The sequence below is a fragment of the Schistocerca serialis genome, chromosome 3, assembly GCF_023864345.2.
Source record: "Schistocerca serialis cubense isolate TAMUIC-IGC-003099 chromosome 3, iqSchSeri2.2, whole genome shotgun sequence".
Classification (NCBI taxonomy): domain Eukaryota; kingdom Metazoa; phylum Arthropoda; class Insecta; order Orthoptera; family Acrididae; genus Schistocerca; species Schistocerca serialis.
The window spans coordinates 422,099,422-422,118,498 of NC_064640.1; the positions used below are offsets into that span (position 1 = coordinate 422,099,422).

General features: G+C 39.8%; 1 protein-coding gene across 2 annotated transcripts in view; it reads left to right on the forward strand.

The window, feature by feature from the left end:
* LOC126470300 (host cell factor 2) overlaps positions 1-19,077 on the forward strand; it is a 280,358-nt gene that overhangs the window by 7,934 nt on the left and 253,347 nt on the right. For both annotated transcript variants that reach the window (XM_050098071.1, XM_050098070.1), the window contains exons 2-3: positions 3,721-3,869; positions 8,302-8,462. In XM_050098071.1, the coding sequence (XP_049954028.1) occupies positions 3,721-3,869; positions 8,302-8,462 (310 nt within the window). The remainder of the gene's footprint in view (positions 1-3,720; positions 3,870-8,301; positions 8,463-19,077) is intronic.

Here is a 19,077-nt window from a genome sequence, read left to right on the forward strand (position 1 = left end):
CTACTAGATTGTTTATATATGTTGAAAACAGTAAGCGTTCTTTTAGCACTACAGGCCTATAATTATGTGCATCTGTCCTGTGACCTTACTAGAAAACAAGAACATGAGTTTTTTCAGTTACTAGGTACGCTTAATTGCTCCAGTGATCTGCGATAAACTGCTGCTAGAAGGGAAGCAAGTTTTCACATAATCTTCCTACAATCTGATAGGTATCTCATTTGGTCCTTATGCCTTTCCACTACTAAGCAATTGTAGTTGCTTTTCTATTCCACAGTTCCTTGTCTCAATATCTGCCATTACTACCTTTGTATGATAATTGAAACAAGGAACTGTTAGGATCTTCCACGATGAAACAACTCAAAAGACCAAGTCAGTATTTTGGCCTTCTCTCTGTTATTTTCCATTTTGCTGACAGTATAGTTACTGTGTGGATGAATAGATTTCAAACTGCTCCACTGATCTTTTGTAAGACGAAAACCTTTTGAGGTTTTTACTCAGATCTGTTGACGAAATTTTACTTTCAAGGTCATTGAATGCTTCTCTCACTGCTCTGCTTACATGCATTTTAGGTTTGTTCAGTTTTTGTTTGTTGGCAAGGTTTTGAGTTACCTTGAATATGTGATGTTACCCATGTTTCTTGGAGATCATTTACTGTAGTCTTCACAGTTGGAAAGAGTGTTTGCATGATATTACGTTTACAGAATGAGATGTCATAATGTTAGGACTCTAGGCTTCTCTTTGCTAGTACAACTTTTCAGATCCCATCCAGCCCTCCAGATTTAGGTATTAATGTGGTTTTGATAAACTGGATGTGCAGATAGGGTCTTTCAAAAGAGCATAGATTTCCTTTCGTTTATTATCCTTCTCCAATTTGAACTTTTGATCCCTTTCTAATAACATTGTGGTCAATGAGATATAAGTCATAAATATCATAAGTTTGTTACTTTTTCATAATGGTGCACTGTCAAACGTGTCACAAAAATATGAGTAGATGAAATATGACGTTTAAGAAATTGTGTGTGAAATGAAATGAGTGAGCTGTTTCTCATGGTCACTGTTTACACTTAGTCTTTCTTCCTCATGCCTCTTGTGAAATGATCACAATGAGAAAAAATCGGACACCATGTAGAGCCTTACTGACATTTTTCCCTGTATGCTATTAGTGAATGTAACAGGAAAGGGATAATAGATGGTGGTACCAGAAGTACTCTCAGCCACACATTGTAAGGTGACTTTACAAAGTATAGATGTAGATCTTTCCAAATTACTGCCGAGAAACATTTTATTTGTAAGACAAAATGGAATATTGAGTCAAATGTGTAATTACTTTTCAGATTTCCTACCAATCTGAACTCATCATACCTCCACAAATTGATAATACTGTTAAAGAAGTTCAGACAGACAGGAATGAAATTGGGGGAAGAAAGAGGGTGAGTCTGGTAGTCTTGTCTTACACTGTAAGACTGTGAGGCTTGTCCAATATAGACAGATGTCACTGTCCCTGGAATCGTCCTCTGGACCTTAGAAACATTCATTCACACTGTCACCTGGATCTTAATTCTCACTTGGAAGATCTGAATAATCATCATCAAAAATCTTCAAATTCCCTTCTGTTCCCTGAATATGGCCATCTCTAAAAGCAAAAGGAACTTCAAAACAAAAATAGTAACTACGTGAATTATCAAAACACAATCAAAATAAGTATAAGAAAGCAATCAAGTTTCATACATTGACAACTAACCATGTGAACACACAAACTGACAAAGTATTCAAAATATATCACTGCAGATGGTGTCTACAACAGAACATAGAAAGTAAGAGTTATCTTGGGCTCAATTCAGAATGTAGGTGGTGCCAAATATTTTGTCTGGTGAAGTTTCCTATATCAGGGTTTTTGTTGGAATATGTTGTATGTTACAGCTACTGCAAAAAAGTGCTTTTTGAAATTGAAAACAGAGCTGCTGGATTTGTTTTTATGCTTGAATGGCTCACTATGTAAAATGAGAAGCTGGTAGCTACGTTAGAAGAAAAACAAAACTTAAAATTTGTATTATTGTCTCCTATGTACAGCCAGAAACTTGTAGTACTAGTTTTATACATTGTCAAGTGGTTGAATTTCCACAATTGTCCAAATTGTTTACATTCAATAACAGCAAGGAGGGCTGCTTGTCAGAAGAAAACTTAAACTAAGAGTTCCAAGATTATGTGATAGTGAGTACCAGGCGCATAGGTAGTTCAATTTTTAGTGTTCTGTAGATGTTAAATATTCTTCAATCTGTTGTTTAACAAGTATCAGGTATGTTAAGGAGAGCCGTTACCTTTTACTGCTGGCTGCTCAGCTTTGACTAATACTTTTATTGCTAGAAACATTGAAATGATTCCTCCTAAAAGTGACCTCACAACTTACTGCAGGGTCCTCAACCAGAAATGTTTTAGGGAGACCAGCGAATATTCCATAGAGTTCATGATGTTGGAGAATAGAAAACATGCAGTAATAGCAATGTGAAGGCCATAACATGACAAATAACAGCTTAGTTGGTACAGTAATTCATAAGTGTTTAGTATTTTGTTGTGGCACTTAATTCCTCATCCTCAGTTGGGATATGAAATGCTTTGTGGATATCACTTGCATTGCTTTGTCTACCTCAAAGTGATGAAATATTTTAACAGAACAATATACTTGCACATAAGGCAAGGAATGCCAAAACTTTATTCCGTAACCCCCCTGGAAATATCCTAACAATGATTTGACAGCTATGTTGACTCTGTATGTCTCAAATTAAGCTTTTGAGACTCATTGACCTGCTGGTACTATGGAGATGTGGACAGCTTAATGAAAGTGTGGGAACAAATATTTCTCTGAAGGTCTGTGTCCATTGCACATAGCTTGCTGCACATTGTTGTTGATATTGGTAGTGAGGTGTTCTAATCATAGAATAAATTTATCTATTCCATTTCTACTATTTGTTTGAATACATTTGTGGTGGATTTATGTGGCTGCATAGTCCTTTGTCCAGATACAGACAGACCAAATTCCCAATAGTTAACAGTCCAGATTGCTGGTTGTTGTTCTATCTATGGGTGAGTGAAGAAGACATGTATTCTTGATTAAAAGCTGCAGATTATAGTGACCCAATTAGGCCTTTTGTGTCTAGAAGAAGATTCAGTGTAACGCAGCCCCCCCCCCCCTCTCTCTCTCTCTCTCTCTCTCTCTCTCTCTCTCTCTCTCTCTCTCTCTCTCTCTCTCTCTCTCTCTCTCTGTGTGTGTGTGTGTGTGTGTGTGTGTGTGTGTGTGTGTGTGTGTGTGTGTGTGTGTGTGTGTGTGTGTGTGTGTGAGAGAGAGAGAGAGAGAGAGAGAGAGAGGCAAGGTGGTGTAGTGTTTAACCTGGAGTTTAGTTTTCACGTGGGGATTATGATAATTCAAATTCTCATCTGGTATCTAGATTTTGGTTTTCTGTGGGTTCAAAAAAATCGGTTGAGGTGAATGGTAGGATGTTCATTAAATAACAATATTTAAATAATAATATGCCTAATTTCCTCCGTTGTCCATGAGAACTTGAACGCCATTTCTGATGACATAATTTCTGCCAGAGCTACTAACCTTCCTCACTTCATTTTGTCTGTCTTATTTTGAACCAGTTTAGTGCTTGGGAATTTTCTGTTGCCTTACAAAATTATCTTGAATAATTGGAAATATATTTTGTACTCTTCTCTCAACAGCTACAAACCAGTGGTTTGTACCAGCAACAAAAGGAGAAGTACCACCAGGATGTGCAGCATACGGGTTTGTTGTAGATGGCACTCGAATACTCGTCTTTGGGGGCATGGTCGAATATGGAAAATACAGCAATGAACTGTATGAATTACAAGTAAGTGGGAAAAAAAAGTTGTTGCAGTGGCAGGGACTTGCTGAGTATTACATAAATTTGTGTGTAGTCTGCACTATTTAGTACGTAAAACACGAAGTATGTTCATACTTAGATTTAATGCTCTTTGAATAATTACTGTGTACGATTGATCTTCTTTTTTTTTTTTTAATTGTGTGTCCCATAAACTATAAAAAATGATCATATTAAAACTGTGTCAGAGTGGGACTTGAACCCAGGCTGTAACCGTTCACAGGCAATGCCCCTGCCATGAAAGAACAGGTTAAGAGTTTGAATCTTGGTCCAGCACATGCTTTCAGTTCAGCAGAAAGTTTTGGAAACACATGGAAGAACGAAACTTGTCTAGCTGGAAAGGGAAACCAAATGGCGCTATGGTTGGCCCGCTAGATTGCGCTGCCATAGTCAAACGGATATAAACTGTGTTTTTTAAATAGGAACCCCCATTTTTTGATTACATATTCGTGTAGTACGTAAAGAAATGTGAATGTTTTAGTTGGACCACTTTTTCGCTTTGTGATAGATGGCGCTGTAATAGTCACGAATGTATAAGTATGTGGTATCGCGTAACATTTCGCCAGTGTGGACAGTATTTGCTTCGTGATACATTACGTGTTCAAATGGACCATTTACCAATTGCGGAAAAGGTCGATATTGTGTTGATGTATGGCTATTGTGATCAAAATGCCCAGTTGGCGTGTGCTATGTATGTTGCTCGGTATCCTGGACGACATCATCAAAGTGTCCGGACTGTTCGCCGGATAGTTATTTAACGAAACAGGAAGTGTTCAGTCAAATGTGAAACATGAACCACGACCTGCAACAAATGATGACCAAGTAGGTGTTTTAGCTGCTGTCACGGCTAATCCGCACATCAGTAGCAGACAAATTGCGCGAGAATCGGGAATCTCAAAAACGTCAGTGTTGAGAATGCTACATCAACATCGAATGCACCCGTACCATATTTCTATGCACCAGGAATTGCATGGCGACGACTTTGAACGTTGTGTACGGTTCTGCCACTGGGCACAAGAAAAATTACGGGACTGACAGATTTTTTGCACGCGCTCTATTTAGCGACGGAGCATCATTTACCAGCAGCACTAACGTAAACCGGCATAATATGCACCACTGGGCAACGGAAAATCCATGATGGCTGCAACAAGTGGAACATGAGTGACCTCGGCGGGTTAATGTATGGTGCGGCATTATGGGAGGAAGGATAATTGGCCCCCATTTTATCGAAGGCAATCTAAATGGTGCAATGTATGCTGATTTCCATGGTAATGTTCTACAGATGTTACTACAAGTTGTTCCACTGCATGACAGAATGGCGATGTACTTCCAACATGATGGATTCCAGCACATAGCTTGAGTGCGGTTGAAGCGGTATTGAATAGCATATTTCATGACAGTTGGAGTGGTCATTGAAGCACCATACCATGGACCGCACGTTCACAGGATCTGACGTCCCCGGATTTCTTTCTGTGGGGAAAGTTGAAGGATATTTGCTATCGTGATCCACCGACAATGCCTGACAGCATGCGTCAGCGCATTGTCTATGCGTGTGCGAACATTACGGAAGGCGAACTACTCGCTGTTGAGAGGAATGTCATTACACGTATTGCCAAATGCATTGAGGTTGACGGACATCATATTGAGCATTTATTGCATTAACGTGGTATTTACAGGTAATGACGCTGTAGCAGCATGCGTTCTCAGAAATGATAAGTTCACAAAGGTACATGTATCACACTGAACAACTGAAATAAAATGTTCAAACGTACCTACGTTCTGTATTTTAATTTAAAAAAACCTACCTGTTACCAACTATTCGTCTAAAATTGTGAGCCATATGTTTGTGACTATTACAGCGCCATCTATCACAAAACGAAAAGAGTGGTCCAACTAAAACATTCATCTTTCTTTACGTATTACACGAATATGTAATAAAAATGGGTGTTCCTATTTTTAAAGAAAACACAGTTTATACCTGTTTGACCTATGGCAGCGCCATCTAGCAGGCCAACCACAGCACCATCTGGTTTCCCCCTGCAAGCTAGACAAGTTTCGTTCTTTGTAGTTTCTTCGTTTGACGCTTATTTCGTGAGATATTTGGCCCCATCACAATCAATGGACCACCGGGTATAAATTATGTAGCAGATGGATTTAGATGAGATTGGCAGATAGTGCTAAGGGGTGTCATTGATACAACCACTATAGATGATTAAAATTGTTAAATTATTGAAAAATAGCAATACATCTTTGAAGGTATGCCTGCAGAACCTGTAGGATGGTGCTCAGCGTTTTCTGCTGAGACATTGTTGTTCTATGTAACAGTTATCAATGTAGGAAAAATAATGGTGAGCAAATAACTGTGATAACTCGCCCATTGCTCTCATTCCAGTACTTCTTTCTGATAAAAACAAATGTTTTGGAATCCAGGCCATTTTTTTCACATAATACCTGTTTGATTTCCTAAACTCCTGACATAAGTTGTTGCTCACATGACTGATGGAAGTAGTTGTGACCAAACAAAAGAAAAAGATCACCAGTTGATATTTTATATGATCTGTGGAGGTGTTCCTGGGTCAGGAAGCAGTGTTGTATTAACAGATTTCACATTATGTAATAAATTTTTATTTGGAAACAATTTAAAAAAATGTTCCACTATAGGTTTTTCTGGCATATGACACTGGTGAATAGTAATCTGAACTTCAACAGAGTAAGCATTAAGGGCAGACAGTGTCAGGATTGTTGTATGTCATCTTCTCACAGTGGATACGACACTTTTTATCACCTTGTTGACCTTTGATCTTAAAAACAGAGCATAAATGTAGTTGCCTCTAATTGCATATTTTGCTTATAGCACCCTTTCACTGATAAAGGACCTGCCATTAACTGTTGAAGAAAGCCTGAATAGTTCATAAACAAGCTTTTGGGAGGAGAAAATAAAATTTATGGTTTACTGCCAGTCCATGCTAATCTTTTTCAGTGAAGCCATTCTGGTATTAGTTCAGAGAAATAGTGAAAAAATCTAAATTATGATGAACGGATGGAAATTAAAACCGAATAATGTACATCACAAATGATTGCACATGCATTAAAATTCTTCAGTGTGCGCTTCACAGATGATGATTTTGAGAATGAGTGAATCAGTTTGCAAGGGTGTGCTGGACAGTAGGCCTGCTTGAAGGCATTGTGGTTCTATCACATTTTATTCAGTAATGGGAATTTTGGATTGCCCATAATGGCTTTCAGCTTAAGTGGAATTTCTTTTGTCTTAATTTCTGGAACTGTTGACTCATGACCAGCGAAGGTGATGAATCCCTTAATGCAGAATTGATTTCATACAGTAAAGCTGAAATTTAAGCACTGTTGCAGATAGATTAAATGGTGTGTGTGTGTGTGTGTGTGTGTGTGTGTGTGTGTGTGTGTGTGTGTGTGTGTGTCCAACAATCTGGTCCCTTACACCGGTTTTAGTAGCCCTATTTAATGAAATAACAGTGACTGCAGCTATTATGTATCTTCTTTGTCACAATGGAAATAGTATCACTATTAAATCATAGTTTCCATTGTGAATGAGTGCTGTTAATGAGTATATTATGTCAACCTCTTTATAAGACTGTACCCATGCAAAATGGTGAGTAAGCCACAGTGATTCTTTGTGTTGAGAAAATTTCTCATAATTTTCCAAGCACTGTTAAACATATAAAGGCTGGAATTTGACATGATAGTCAGGGGCAACAGTGAGAGCCAAAAATGGAACTATTTCCAGCAGTGCAAGGTTGTTCTGACATTAACAGACAAAAAATGTTAAATTTATATCAGTGCCTGGACAAAATGGTTGCTGGGAGAGTTTTGTGGCCAATAGTATTGTGAAATTGGTGTAACTGCTGCCAGCCTTTATTTAAATACATGTGCTGGCTGGTGCAAATGGAGAACAGTATACACTGGTTGTTACACAATTTGTGTACAGAGATACCCATCCATATTTATATGGAATCACAATTTTTCTCATTTTATCTTGCTTTTAAATTGCATCATACTTCAGATGGGTGCTTTAAGGGACTTAACATATACAAGCTCATAAATACAAAGCCCTGAGAAATTTTCCCCAACACACCATTAGACATTGTGGTCTATTCACGATTTCAGCTTTGAGTACATGTCACATAAACAACATGATGTGGTAAATCCTCCTCCAATGTTCATATTGTTCATAGTAAACCAGATGAAAGTACTAATGGTAGTTTTCATGATGGCCTGGTAATGGCATAAACATTTGTATCTGTTGCTGGCTGCAGCAGATTAGTATTAAATTTGTAAGTTGTAACTGACAGTGCTTGGGGAAAATGCAAATTTTGTAGTGCTTGCACTTGTACAAGGTGTACATTTAAAAACATTTAAATTAAAGGCTAGCAGATGGGAGTGGCGGAGGTTACGACCCCGCCCTCCGCGGAATGGACACCCACCGTGCCCCAGACTTGGACATAGTTTCACTCTCACCAACAGTAAGGTCTTCCTGTTTGGAGGCTTGGCAAATGAGAGTGATGATCCGAAAAACAACATACCAAGGTATATATAAAGACAGTTGTAGATTTTTTTTTTTCCTCATGTCTATAATTTTACCTCATTTTTCTATCTTTTCATGGTGTATGAAAATAACTGCTGAAAAAACTTGTGACCTTTCATATATTATGTTCGTGATATGAGAACATATAAGTAAATATGATTAACTGCTTTGTGTAGCTGCATGTGTTAATGTATTTGTTAAAATATTTGTGGAGAAATGTTACTGTAGGTGTAAATGTACATTAGCTTTCTGTGTATAGATGTTGTGAGTGCCAACTATGTTTTGTAATACTGGGAGTATGACTCTATATTTAATGTTGTAAATACACCTTGTAATACTTCATAACATGGGGGGAGGAATCAAGAGGATGCAAACAATACATTGTTTTCTCTCATTCAAAGAAAAAGCACTAAAAGAAATGGTTTGAACCCAGGAATTACACACTGGCAATCTTAAATGGTTCGAGGTTTGGTGAATGTTACATGAATTTGAAGATGTAACTGTAAAATGTTTTACGAGTAAATGAATTAAACTGCATCAAATTATCACTGATAAGGGTATGGGGCAAAAAAGGTCATAGGGACATAGGGACGGAAATGTGTTCCAGGGGAGGTACCCCCATTTCACTCAAGGAGGTGATGATATTTCTGTCTGTCTCACTCCAGTATCAGCACTATGCAAGTGCGGCCCACCAGCATGAAGTAAGCCAGACGACCACGTGGAACATTCTCCATTACAACTGCCACCATCTATATGACTTAAAGCATGTGCAAGCCTTACTGTCTATAGAGTTGCCACACTTGACCTCTTAGCAACAAATAATCCTGAGTTAATAACGAGCATCAAAACCGATTCAGGGATTAGTGAACACAGGGTTGTCGTAGCGAGATTGAATATTATAATCCCCAAATCCTCGAAAAATGTACCTATTCAAAAAAAGCGGATAAAAATTCACTTGACGCCTTCCTAAGATACAATCTCCACTCATTCCAAATTTATAATATAAGCTCGAAATTTAGTGCGGACTTCGATGCGAGATGCTTATAACAGTTTCCACAACGAAACTTTGTCTCGAAACCTTCCAGAAAATCCAAAGAGATTCTGGTCGTATGTGAATTATGTTAGCGGCAAGAAACAATCAATGCCTTCTCTGCACAATAGTGATGGAGATACTATCGAAGACAGTGCTGCCAAAGCAGAGTTACTAAACACAGCCTTCCAAAACACCTTCACAGAAGAAGAAGTAGTAAATATTCCAGAATTCGAATCGAGCACAGCTGCCAACATGAGTAACGTAGAAGTAAATATCCTCGGAGTAGTGAAGCAGCTTAAATCAGTTAATAAAAGTTAATAAAAGCATTCCTTTCGGGTATGCTGATGCATTAGCAACATACTTAACAATCATATACAACTGTTCGCTCGACGAAAGATCCATACCCAAAGACTGGAAAGTTGCACAGGTCACATCAATATTCAAGAAAGCTAGTAGGAGAAATCCACTAAATTACAGGCCCATATCATTAACGTTGATTTGCAGCAGGATTTTAGAACATATATTGTGTTCTAACATTATGAATTACCTCGAAGAAAACGGTCTATTGACACACAGTCAGCGTGGGTTTAGAAAACATCGTTCCTGTGAAACATAACTAGCTCTTTATTAACATGAAGTGTTGTGTGCTATTGACAAGGGATTTCTGGTTGATTCCATATTTCTGGAGTTCCGGAAGGCTTTTGACACTGTACCACCCAAGTGGCTCGTAGTGAAATTGAAATTGCGTGCTTATGGAATATTGTCTCAGTTATGTGACTGGATTTGTGATTTCCTGAGAGAGGTCACAGTTCGTAGTAATTAACAGAAAGTCATCGAGTAAAACAGAAGTGATTTCTGGCTTTCCCCAAGGTAGTGTTATAGGACTTTTGCTGTTCCATCTCTATATGAACGATTTGGGAGACAATCTGAGCAGCCGTCTTCGGTTGTTCGCAGATTACACTGTCGTTTATCGACTAATAAAGTCATCAGAAGATCAAAACAAACTGCAAAATGATTTAGGAAAGACATCTGAATGGTGCGAAAAGTGGCAGTTGACCCTAAATAATGAAAAGTGTGAGGCCATCCACCTGAGTGCTTAAAGGAACTCGTTAAACTTCGGCTACACGATAAATCAGTATAATCTAAGAGATGTAAATTCAACTAAATACCTAGGTATTAAAATTATGAACAACATAAATTGGAAGGAACACACACAAAATGTTGTGGGGAAGGTTAACCAAAGATTTTTTTTTTTTTTTTGGCAGGACACTTAGAAAATGTAAGGGATCTGTTAAGGAGACTGCCTACACTACACTTGTCCGCCCTCTTTTAAAATACTGCTGCACGGTGTGGGATTCTTACCAGGTAGGACTGACGGAGTACATAGAAAAAGTTCTAAGAAGGGCAGCACGTTTTGTATTATTGCGATATAAGGGAGAGAGTGTCACAGAAATGATACATGATTTGGGCTGGAAATCATTAAAAGAATTTTTTGCTGCGACAGAATCTTCTCTCGAAATTCCAATCACCAACTTTCTCCTTCAAATGGGGAAAATATTTTGTTGACACCGACTTACATAGGGAGGAACGATCACCACGATAAAATAAGAGAAATCAGAGAAAGATACAGGTGTTCATTCTTTCTGCACACTGTAAGAGATTGGAATAATGGTGAACTGTGAAGGTGGTTCGATGAACCCTCTGCCAGGCACTTAAATGTGATTTGCAGAGTATTGATGTAGATGTAGTTTTGCCGCTGGTTCATCGCACAGGCTATCGTGGTGCTCGGATTTTCCATTCATCCTACTCACAGACGAGGCTACCTTTATGTGGGCTGTATTGTCAACCTTCACAACAGTCGCCTGTGAGCTACAGAGCATCACTATGCTATGGTGACAGTGAAGCATCGACACTGGTTGAGCCTCTGTGTGTGGGCAGGGAATATTGGCAACCGACTTGTGGGACCAGTCATACTTCGACAATGTCTTGCAGGCAGGGCATATCCACACTTTGTGTGGGTGTCCCTGCCTCCCCTGCTGGAAGATTTGCTTTTTGTTGCACGAAGGGTAATGTGGCTGCTAGATGATCACACTCCATTGTACTGCCCTCTGAGTGTGGTTCTAAAACACTAGTACACGCAGAACACTGCCTCTTGTGTAGTGTGTTATCAAGTATGCTTTGTCACTGAAACCTGCACTATCAAATATCATTTTATCTCCACATTCAAGTTAGCGTAACACCTTCAGAATGTCTGTGGTGATATGTTCATATAACCTTCGTATTCTCTCAGGTATTGTTTCCTGCGGTTTGTCCCAATTTAGCAAAATCGCACCGTGTATTGTAATGACGTCAGCAGGTCAGTCAGCGTCAGGATGGATGAGTGAGGTGGTGACATCACAAGTGTCTGAGGCCTAGCTCCAAAGGCTTGTGAGTGTTTCTTCTGCTCAAAGGTATCAGTGACCAGTGGTACCTGTAATAACATTCTATGAATGTGATTGCCACAGTGAATATTTTCTTTTCCGGCGTGCAGGAAGAGGGCTGGGCTGCTCGCTCAGATGGTGCTGAGGAATGCTAGACACAGCACTCGGCTCACATAGCTTGCAGCAGGTCAGCATCTTCTGTCAGCCACAGCTGTGAGATCAGGCAGTAGTGGTAGCATGGAATGATGTTCAGCCACAGCTGGCAGGCTGAAATCTCTTAGTTGAAGTCCTCAAACAGGTAGCAAGCAGCACATCATGGTTCGCCAGTAGAGTTAACCTCTAACTAGTGAGTCAGTCATTCCTTCAGGCTCAGGAATGGAGATGGAATGACCAGACAGAGGATGAGATGTCTGAAACGGGATTATTTAAAGCCAGACGTCATGTCGTTGTAGGAGGTTAGAGCAGCTATGTACTCTCGTTTAACTACAGGTGTCAGCAGGTGGTGTCTGTGCTGTGGTGTCTACTAAAACGCCATGGAGAGGCAGGGCTTTGATGTTGCATGTTATTACTCTGTATTGTAGAGTTTGCAGAACAACAGTCTGGATGCTGTCTGACTGCAGAGTTTGCTCTCCTTGCAATGACTCTGCTCACTGTGTGGTAATGAGTTAAGTGTTGCCCTGATTTTACAATATTGGCTCTCTTCACATGCTCTAGATTATGGTTTTGACTCACAGACTTTGTCCTTTTACGGTCTGTGTCGAACAGTAGCTGTGAAAGTTTATGGGTGAACCAGGCAATGGGCTTGCTGTGCAACAATCCTCCCTTCAAAAAATTCTCCACAAATTTTGGGTTGGTGTCACTCTGGAACAACTTCATATACTCAGGTTATATTTGCAAAGGTTTACATTTAGTAATTATTGTATAACAACTTTTAAAAAGTGGATTGTACTGCTTATTACTGTTCCTTTCCTTAAAATCTGAATTTAATCCCTAATTACTGTAATCTGATAACAAGTATTAACACAAGTCAGTCTAGTTCCTATTGTTTACAAATGGTAACAGGCAATTCTATAGGGATCTGATATGATGATAGGTCTGAAGGACTTGCAGCTTCACACCTTAAGTGTCGGTAGGTCATATACTTTGATCAGCCATAACATCATAACCACCAACCTAGTAGAAATATGAACCCGTCTAGGTGATAGCAGCATCATCTGACGAGGAAACATTGCTAATCACATGCACAATGCATGTAGTATCAGTGAGTGTGCTGTCCATGTGTAGGATGAGAAGGCATGCGATCTACGTGAGTTTGACTGAGGGCATATTGTGAGGGCATGAGATTTTTGAAAACTTCATGACTTATCTGGTATTTGAGGAGTGCTGTGGTGAGTGTCTTCAGCATGTGGTGAAAACAAGATGAAACTGTGTTGAGACATGGGGTTGAGGAGCCACCCCTTGTTACAGATGTCGCACGTCGTGGGCCGTGCAGACCAGTAAAACAGGACAGGCAGTGAACTGTTCTGGAACTAACATCAGTCTTTGATGCTGAGTACAGTACAAGTGTTTCTGAACACCCAGTGCACCAAACACTCCTAATGACACGCCTCTGAAGCTGACAATCCATGTATGTGCCAATTGGCAACTTAAGACTGACACGGGCACATGACCATTGATACTGGATGTTGGAATGGCAGAGCATTGCATGGTGTTAAGATACCTTTTTCATCATGCCGATGGGAGGGCATAAATCTGTCGTCTTCCAGGGGGAACGTCTTGATACCTGTGCGGCGGGACAGAGAAAAGCTGGTGGTGGCTCCGTTATGTTCTGGGGAATGGTCACGTGGGCATCCATGGGTCCAGTGGAGCTCTTGCAAGGCTCCGTGATGGCCACAGAGTATCGTACATTGGTTGCAGACCACATACACCCTTTCATGATGATTGTTTCCCAGTGGCAGTGGCATATTTCAGCAAGATAAGGCGCCTTGTCAGAAGGCCCAGAGTGTGATGGAGTGGTTCGAGGAGCACAGTGGTGAGTTCCAGTTGATGTCAGCATCCTCCAACTCGCCACATCTGAACCCGATCACACATCTGGGATGTAATTGAACATGACATCGGAACTCACGCCCTCTTTCCCAGAATTTATGGGACTGAGGTGACGTGTGTGCAGTTATGGCACCAGTTCCCTCCAGCGACCTACAAAGGCCTCATTGCTTCCATGTCACGGTATTACATGCCAAAGGTGGTCATACCAACTGTTAGATGGGTGGTCATTATGTTCTGGCTGATGAGTGCAAGTTGTGTAGTAGAAACATGCACAGTGATAACATTCTGACCATGTTGTTCTCAGAACTTTTGAATATGCCTGAACACCTGTTCTGTAATAATACAACCTTTTTCTTCTGTGATTGATTAATTGGCCAAGTATAAGTGTTTTGTATTCAAGGTAGTGGTAAGAAAGATTTGATTCTAGGCAGGTAGGATATGTGGAAGTTTGTCTGGCCGTTGATGTTGCCAACTCAGTCATGGTCATGCCAATAACAGTTTTTGGTATGACAGTTAACCCCTGCTATATCACAAGTCCTTTCATTGATCAAGATACCATTCCTCTATAGTTCCATCCTTTCCATGCTCCATGCTTCCCATCCTTGTACCAGTCCATTATTACAGGTTCTGCTGAATAGACTGAGTAAATCCAGTGGTTTCCTATTTCCTGAAAATGTGGTTAAGGTTTCAACACACTATGCAGCATCATGTTCACCTGTGAGCAGTTTTATCTCGTGTAAACATTTGTCCATTTGTACCATCCTAGTTGGATAAATACAGGATGCGGCAGAACTAACGAAGCAGTCTCTATCAATTACTGCTGGGGCTGTGGTGGGGGTAGGCAGTTGCACGTGGTCTGCCTTTGTTCAGTCATTGACCCCATTTCAGTAGCTAAGATGGTCTGGACCAGTGCACATCATTTTTTTACCATTCACACTTATGAAAACAGATTTGTGATTGCTACACAACAAGCTTTTCAGTGACAGTTCAACATTCCTTGCAACAATGCTGTTCCTAATGCAAACACAATTCGGTCCTAGGTTTGGCAGTTGGAGGAAACTAACAGCACACAAAGAACAGATACACATGACCGACGCAGATCCGTCAGACCGCCAGAAAATGTGTAGCGGGTGAGAACAGAGTTCAAGAATTGCCGCAACGTTCTGCTCGGCGACATGCTGTTGCATTGGGGATTTTAGACCACAGTTTGAGGAGGATTCTACAATGCGATATGAAGTTCCATCCTTTGAAAATAAAGATTGCTCAAGAATTACACACAGCAGACTACGCCAACCATCAAAATTTGTGTGAGCAAATGCTTCCTCAGATCCCTCTTTACGCAGGTTTCTTCAGTAGTGATGGGTGTGTGAATAAGCAAAACTTTTGCTACTAGGCTGAAAATAACCCCAGAATTATTCATGAAAGACCGCAACATTCTCCTAAAGTGAAAGTGTGGTGTGCCATATCACAATTTTGCGCGGTAGGCCCTTACTTTTTTGAGGAGGAAGGAGTGACTGTGACAGTGAATTCTAAACATTGTTTCAGTGTTGCAAAATTTTCTACAACCCAGAATGGATGAGATTGTTGAAGAACATGGACTGGGGGAATTGTGGTTCCAACAGGATGGAGCTACTGCTCACCCATCTCGAATTTCACTTGATGTTTCGAGAGAAATGTTTCCGGAACGCCTCCTCTCTTTGAGGGGTGATGTCTGGTGGCCTGCGCGGTCACCAGATTTGAGCATTTGTGACTACTTTCTTTGGGGATCTCTGAAGGAAAAGGTTTTCAAAAGTCACCCTCACACCCTACCAGAGTTAAGAGCTGATTGAGGAAGTGAATCCCATTTTTTTCCATATATAGCTTTCTGCATCACTACATCCATCACTTGAGTCATCTGTCTCTTGTCATTCGAAAGTTGCAGCTCCTGTTATTAATCATTAATCTTGGAGACAATGGTTTCTTTATATGACTCCTTATGTAATTCCCTGAATATCTCTTGTACCCTGCAGATCTTGTTTCTAACTTTCCATAACTAAACAGTCAGTCCTAGCATCCAGCAATGACTAGTGTGCAATAAATCTGATCGGAAAACAACACTCTAGAGTTCAATGGTTGGTTCATGATTGCACTTCCAACTTGTCCAATGACTTTGCATCATGAATACAGTTACTCTGTGGGGTGTCCCTGCTGTTGCTCCACTTAGTGGAAAGGAATGCCCATCAGTTCCCCTTCCTTCTTCAAAGAGTATCTACATGACATTATCTCGTAGCACTTTCTTCTTCACCTACTTTAATTTTTTTGATTTGCTGTGGTACTGTTACTGGAATTTGCAGTAAAACATCTGTCCCATCTCTGAATGGCTTCACTCTGTTAATAAGTACAGTGGAAGTCTTGGTAGGTAACTGCATCTTAACATTGATTGGGGTGGTCTAATTTACAGCTTAATATGGACCATTATATCTCATTAATTTTTTTTATTTTTTTTAATTCTCCCTCCTGTCATGTATGAATTGGTAACAAACACCCAATGGTAACCTCTGAAATAAGTAAGTTCACTTGTATCTTCTGGTAAACCTTCCGTGATGTAAGGTCGTGGTCCATGAAACTCTTCAGCTCCTAATGTTCCGTCCAGAGCTGCGCTGGACGTCTTCAGAGGGGTGTTTCTCCTCCGGTGAGTCTTGCCGACTGACGGGTCGGACGTCTGAGAGCGACTTATATATCGTAGAAAGTAGGCGTGGCCAGAGTTACACGTGATATGCAGAGATAATCTTTGTCAGGGATAAAACTTAACTATCGATTGTAATCTCGCGACGGATAAAACTGTCTAGCAATTCTGTAGTGCTACTGTCCAAATATCACTAAGTTTCATGGTCTCTTCTTTCCGATTAAAATTATCCCTATGTTTATATACTTCAATTGCTTCTCTACAAAGCCGTGGATAATAGTTCGTCGTCGTAGATAAAATTTTTGTTTCGGAAAACTTCACTTGATGATTTCCTGACTGAAAAGCGTGTTCTGCTACAGCCGATTTATCTGTTTTTCCTAATCGGCAAATACTTCTGTGTTCTTTTAATCGTGTATTTATGCTTCTTTTCGTTGTTGCAATATAAACTTTACCACATGTACACGGAATTTTATATACGCCACTGGCCAATAGAGGAGCGCGTTTATCGTTTACAGACCGGAGAATATGACAAATTCCGTAGATCACCCCATAGGGTGGCAAACCAGTACTAGTATGGATTTCGAATTCTACACACTGATGACATAACTCGGATATGTGTCCCAATCTGCACGTTTGCTGTTTACATAGTGACTCAGCATCTTCAGTATTGTTCAGTGAACATGTTCTGTACATCTGTTCGCATGCAGATGAAATAGGCTTGTCCATAACTTGTGAATGTGATGTACATGGCATAGGTGTTGATCAGTTAGTGAATAATTGAATTCTTAAATTGCCAGAAATCTTTCTATCACAGTAGCCGCTTGCTGGTCATAAATTGCTTTTCTAGGTGTAAACCTCGAAAAATGGTCAATGATTGTTAATATGTATTTATTACTAGCCGGAGTTCAGTTAAATGGACCCAACAAATTAATCCCTGTCATTTCAAATGGGTTTGGCGCCTCTGGCAACCTTCAAAGAGGAATCATGTTATTGCTACGATCTGACTGCTGTGCGCATGGTGTGCAATTCTGCACTTATTGATCTATATTGGAGAACGTAGAGGAGGCATGTGAAGTGGACTGTAGGATGTCCTGAATTGGTTGCTATATTAGCAATGTAGTTGCTAAGTCTCCCCCCACCCTGCCCAGCATATGAAATTTCCTGCATCTGGATTGTCAAGCTTCTCACTGGGCACGTTTCAGTTGACTATTCATATTGGTGAGCTTCCATTTAAGTTTTCACAAAAAAATGAAAAAATTTTTTTGTAAAAATTGTTGCATTGTTCCTCAAAATATCCGCATTTACAGTTAACACACATTTGCATACATTCAAATTAGTTCTTGGAAAATTTCCTTCACTCTAATGTTGTTTTACCAAAAATGTAGTTGTGTAGGGATTTATCAGCTTGCCATAAATTTTTTTGTCTGAGAGGTGAAATGAAATTGTTGGGTAGTAAATCTGGTCGTACACGGGATTGAGTAGCATGGAGAGTTGCATCAAACCAGTCTTCGGACTGAAGACCACAACAACAAGAATAACATCTGGTGCATAATGGTGATAAGTCATAAATTTAGTGTTTTTTTTTCTTTGAGATAATCAATTGTTGATTTTAAGAATGATCCAACATGGTTTTTTCTGATTTCATTGATGTCTTCTGTCAAACGTATTGTTGTTTACCATTCAACATTGAATTGTTAATTTTCTTCGAAGTGCTTCACTGCTTTTGAAGGTTTTGATTCACCTTGCAACACCAAAAAAATTGATTGCAGCTTACTTTCTGACTCTTACAAATATATTAAATTTTCATCTCTGGTTACAATGTTGTATATGGAGTGGGCATTTCCTTAGTCAAAATTTTCGAGCATTTCCTTGCACACATTGACACAAACCTGATCAGCAGCGTCCACCTAACTTTGCAGAATCCAGATGGGAGAGATTTTTGCCACATATAAATATTAACGCACATTCCAATGCAATCCAATCTTGGCTATGTCTAAGAGGGTGCTTCTATCCCTTGTAAGTCACCTACTGATTCTCTTCTATCATGTTGGATTCCGTGTCGAATTTGGAGAAAATAATTTTTGTCAATCTCCATGGAATTAATTGCTCACCAGAAGCAAGACTGCTACAAAATTCTTCAAACCAGATGTAAACAGTCTTTCGTGAAAGTGAGCGATTTTCAAAAAGTTAAGCGAAGGGATTTGAGGCATTGTTATTGAGTTGATCTTTCATGGGTTTCACAAACAAAAACAATCGTCCAACCAATTCCTGTTCTTGCACAACACTGTAAACACACTACTTGCCCAGTTTAACTGCAATTTGTTTTAATAACAAAAATGATAAATTTTAAATCAATAGTTACATCATATCTCAGTATTGCTATCCAGTGGGCAAGGTAGTGTTTGGCAAGCACAAAGACAAGCAGTAGAAACTCTTGCCGTGTGCAGGTGAAC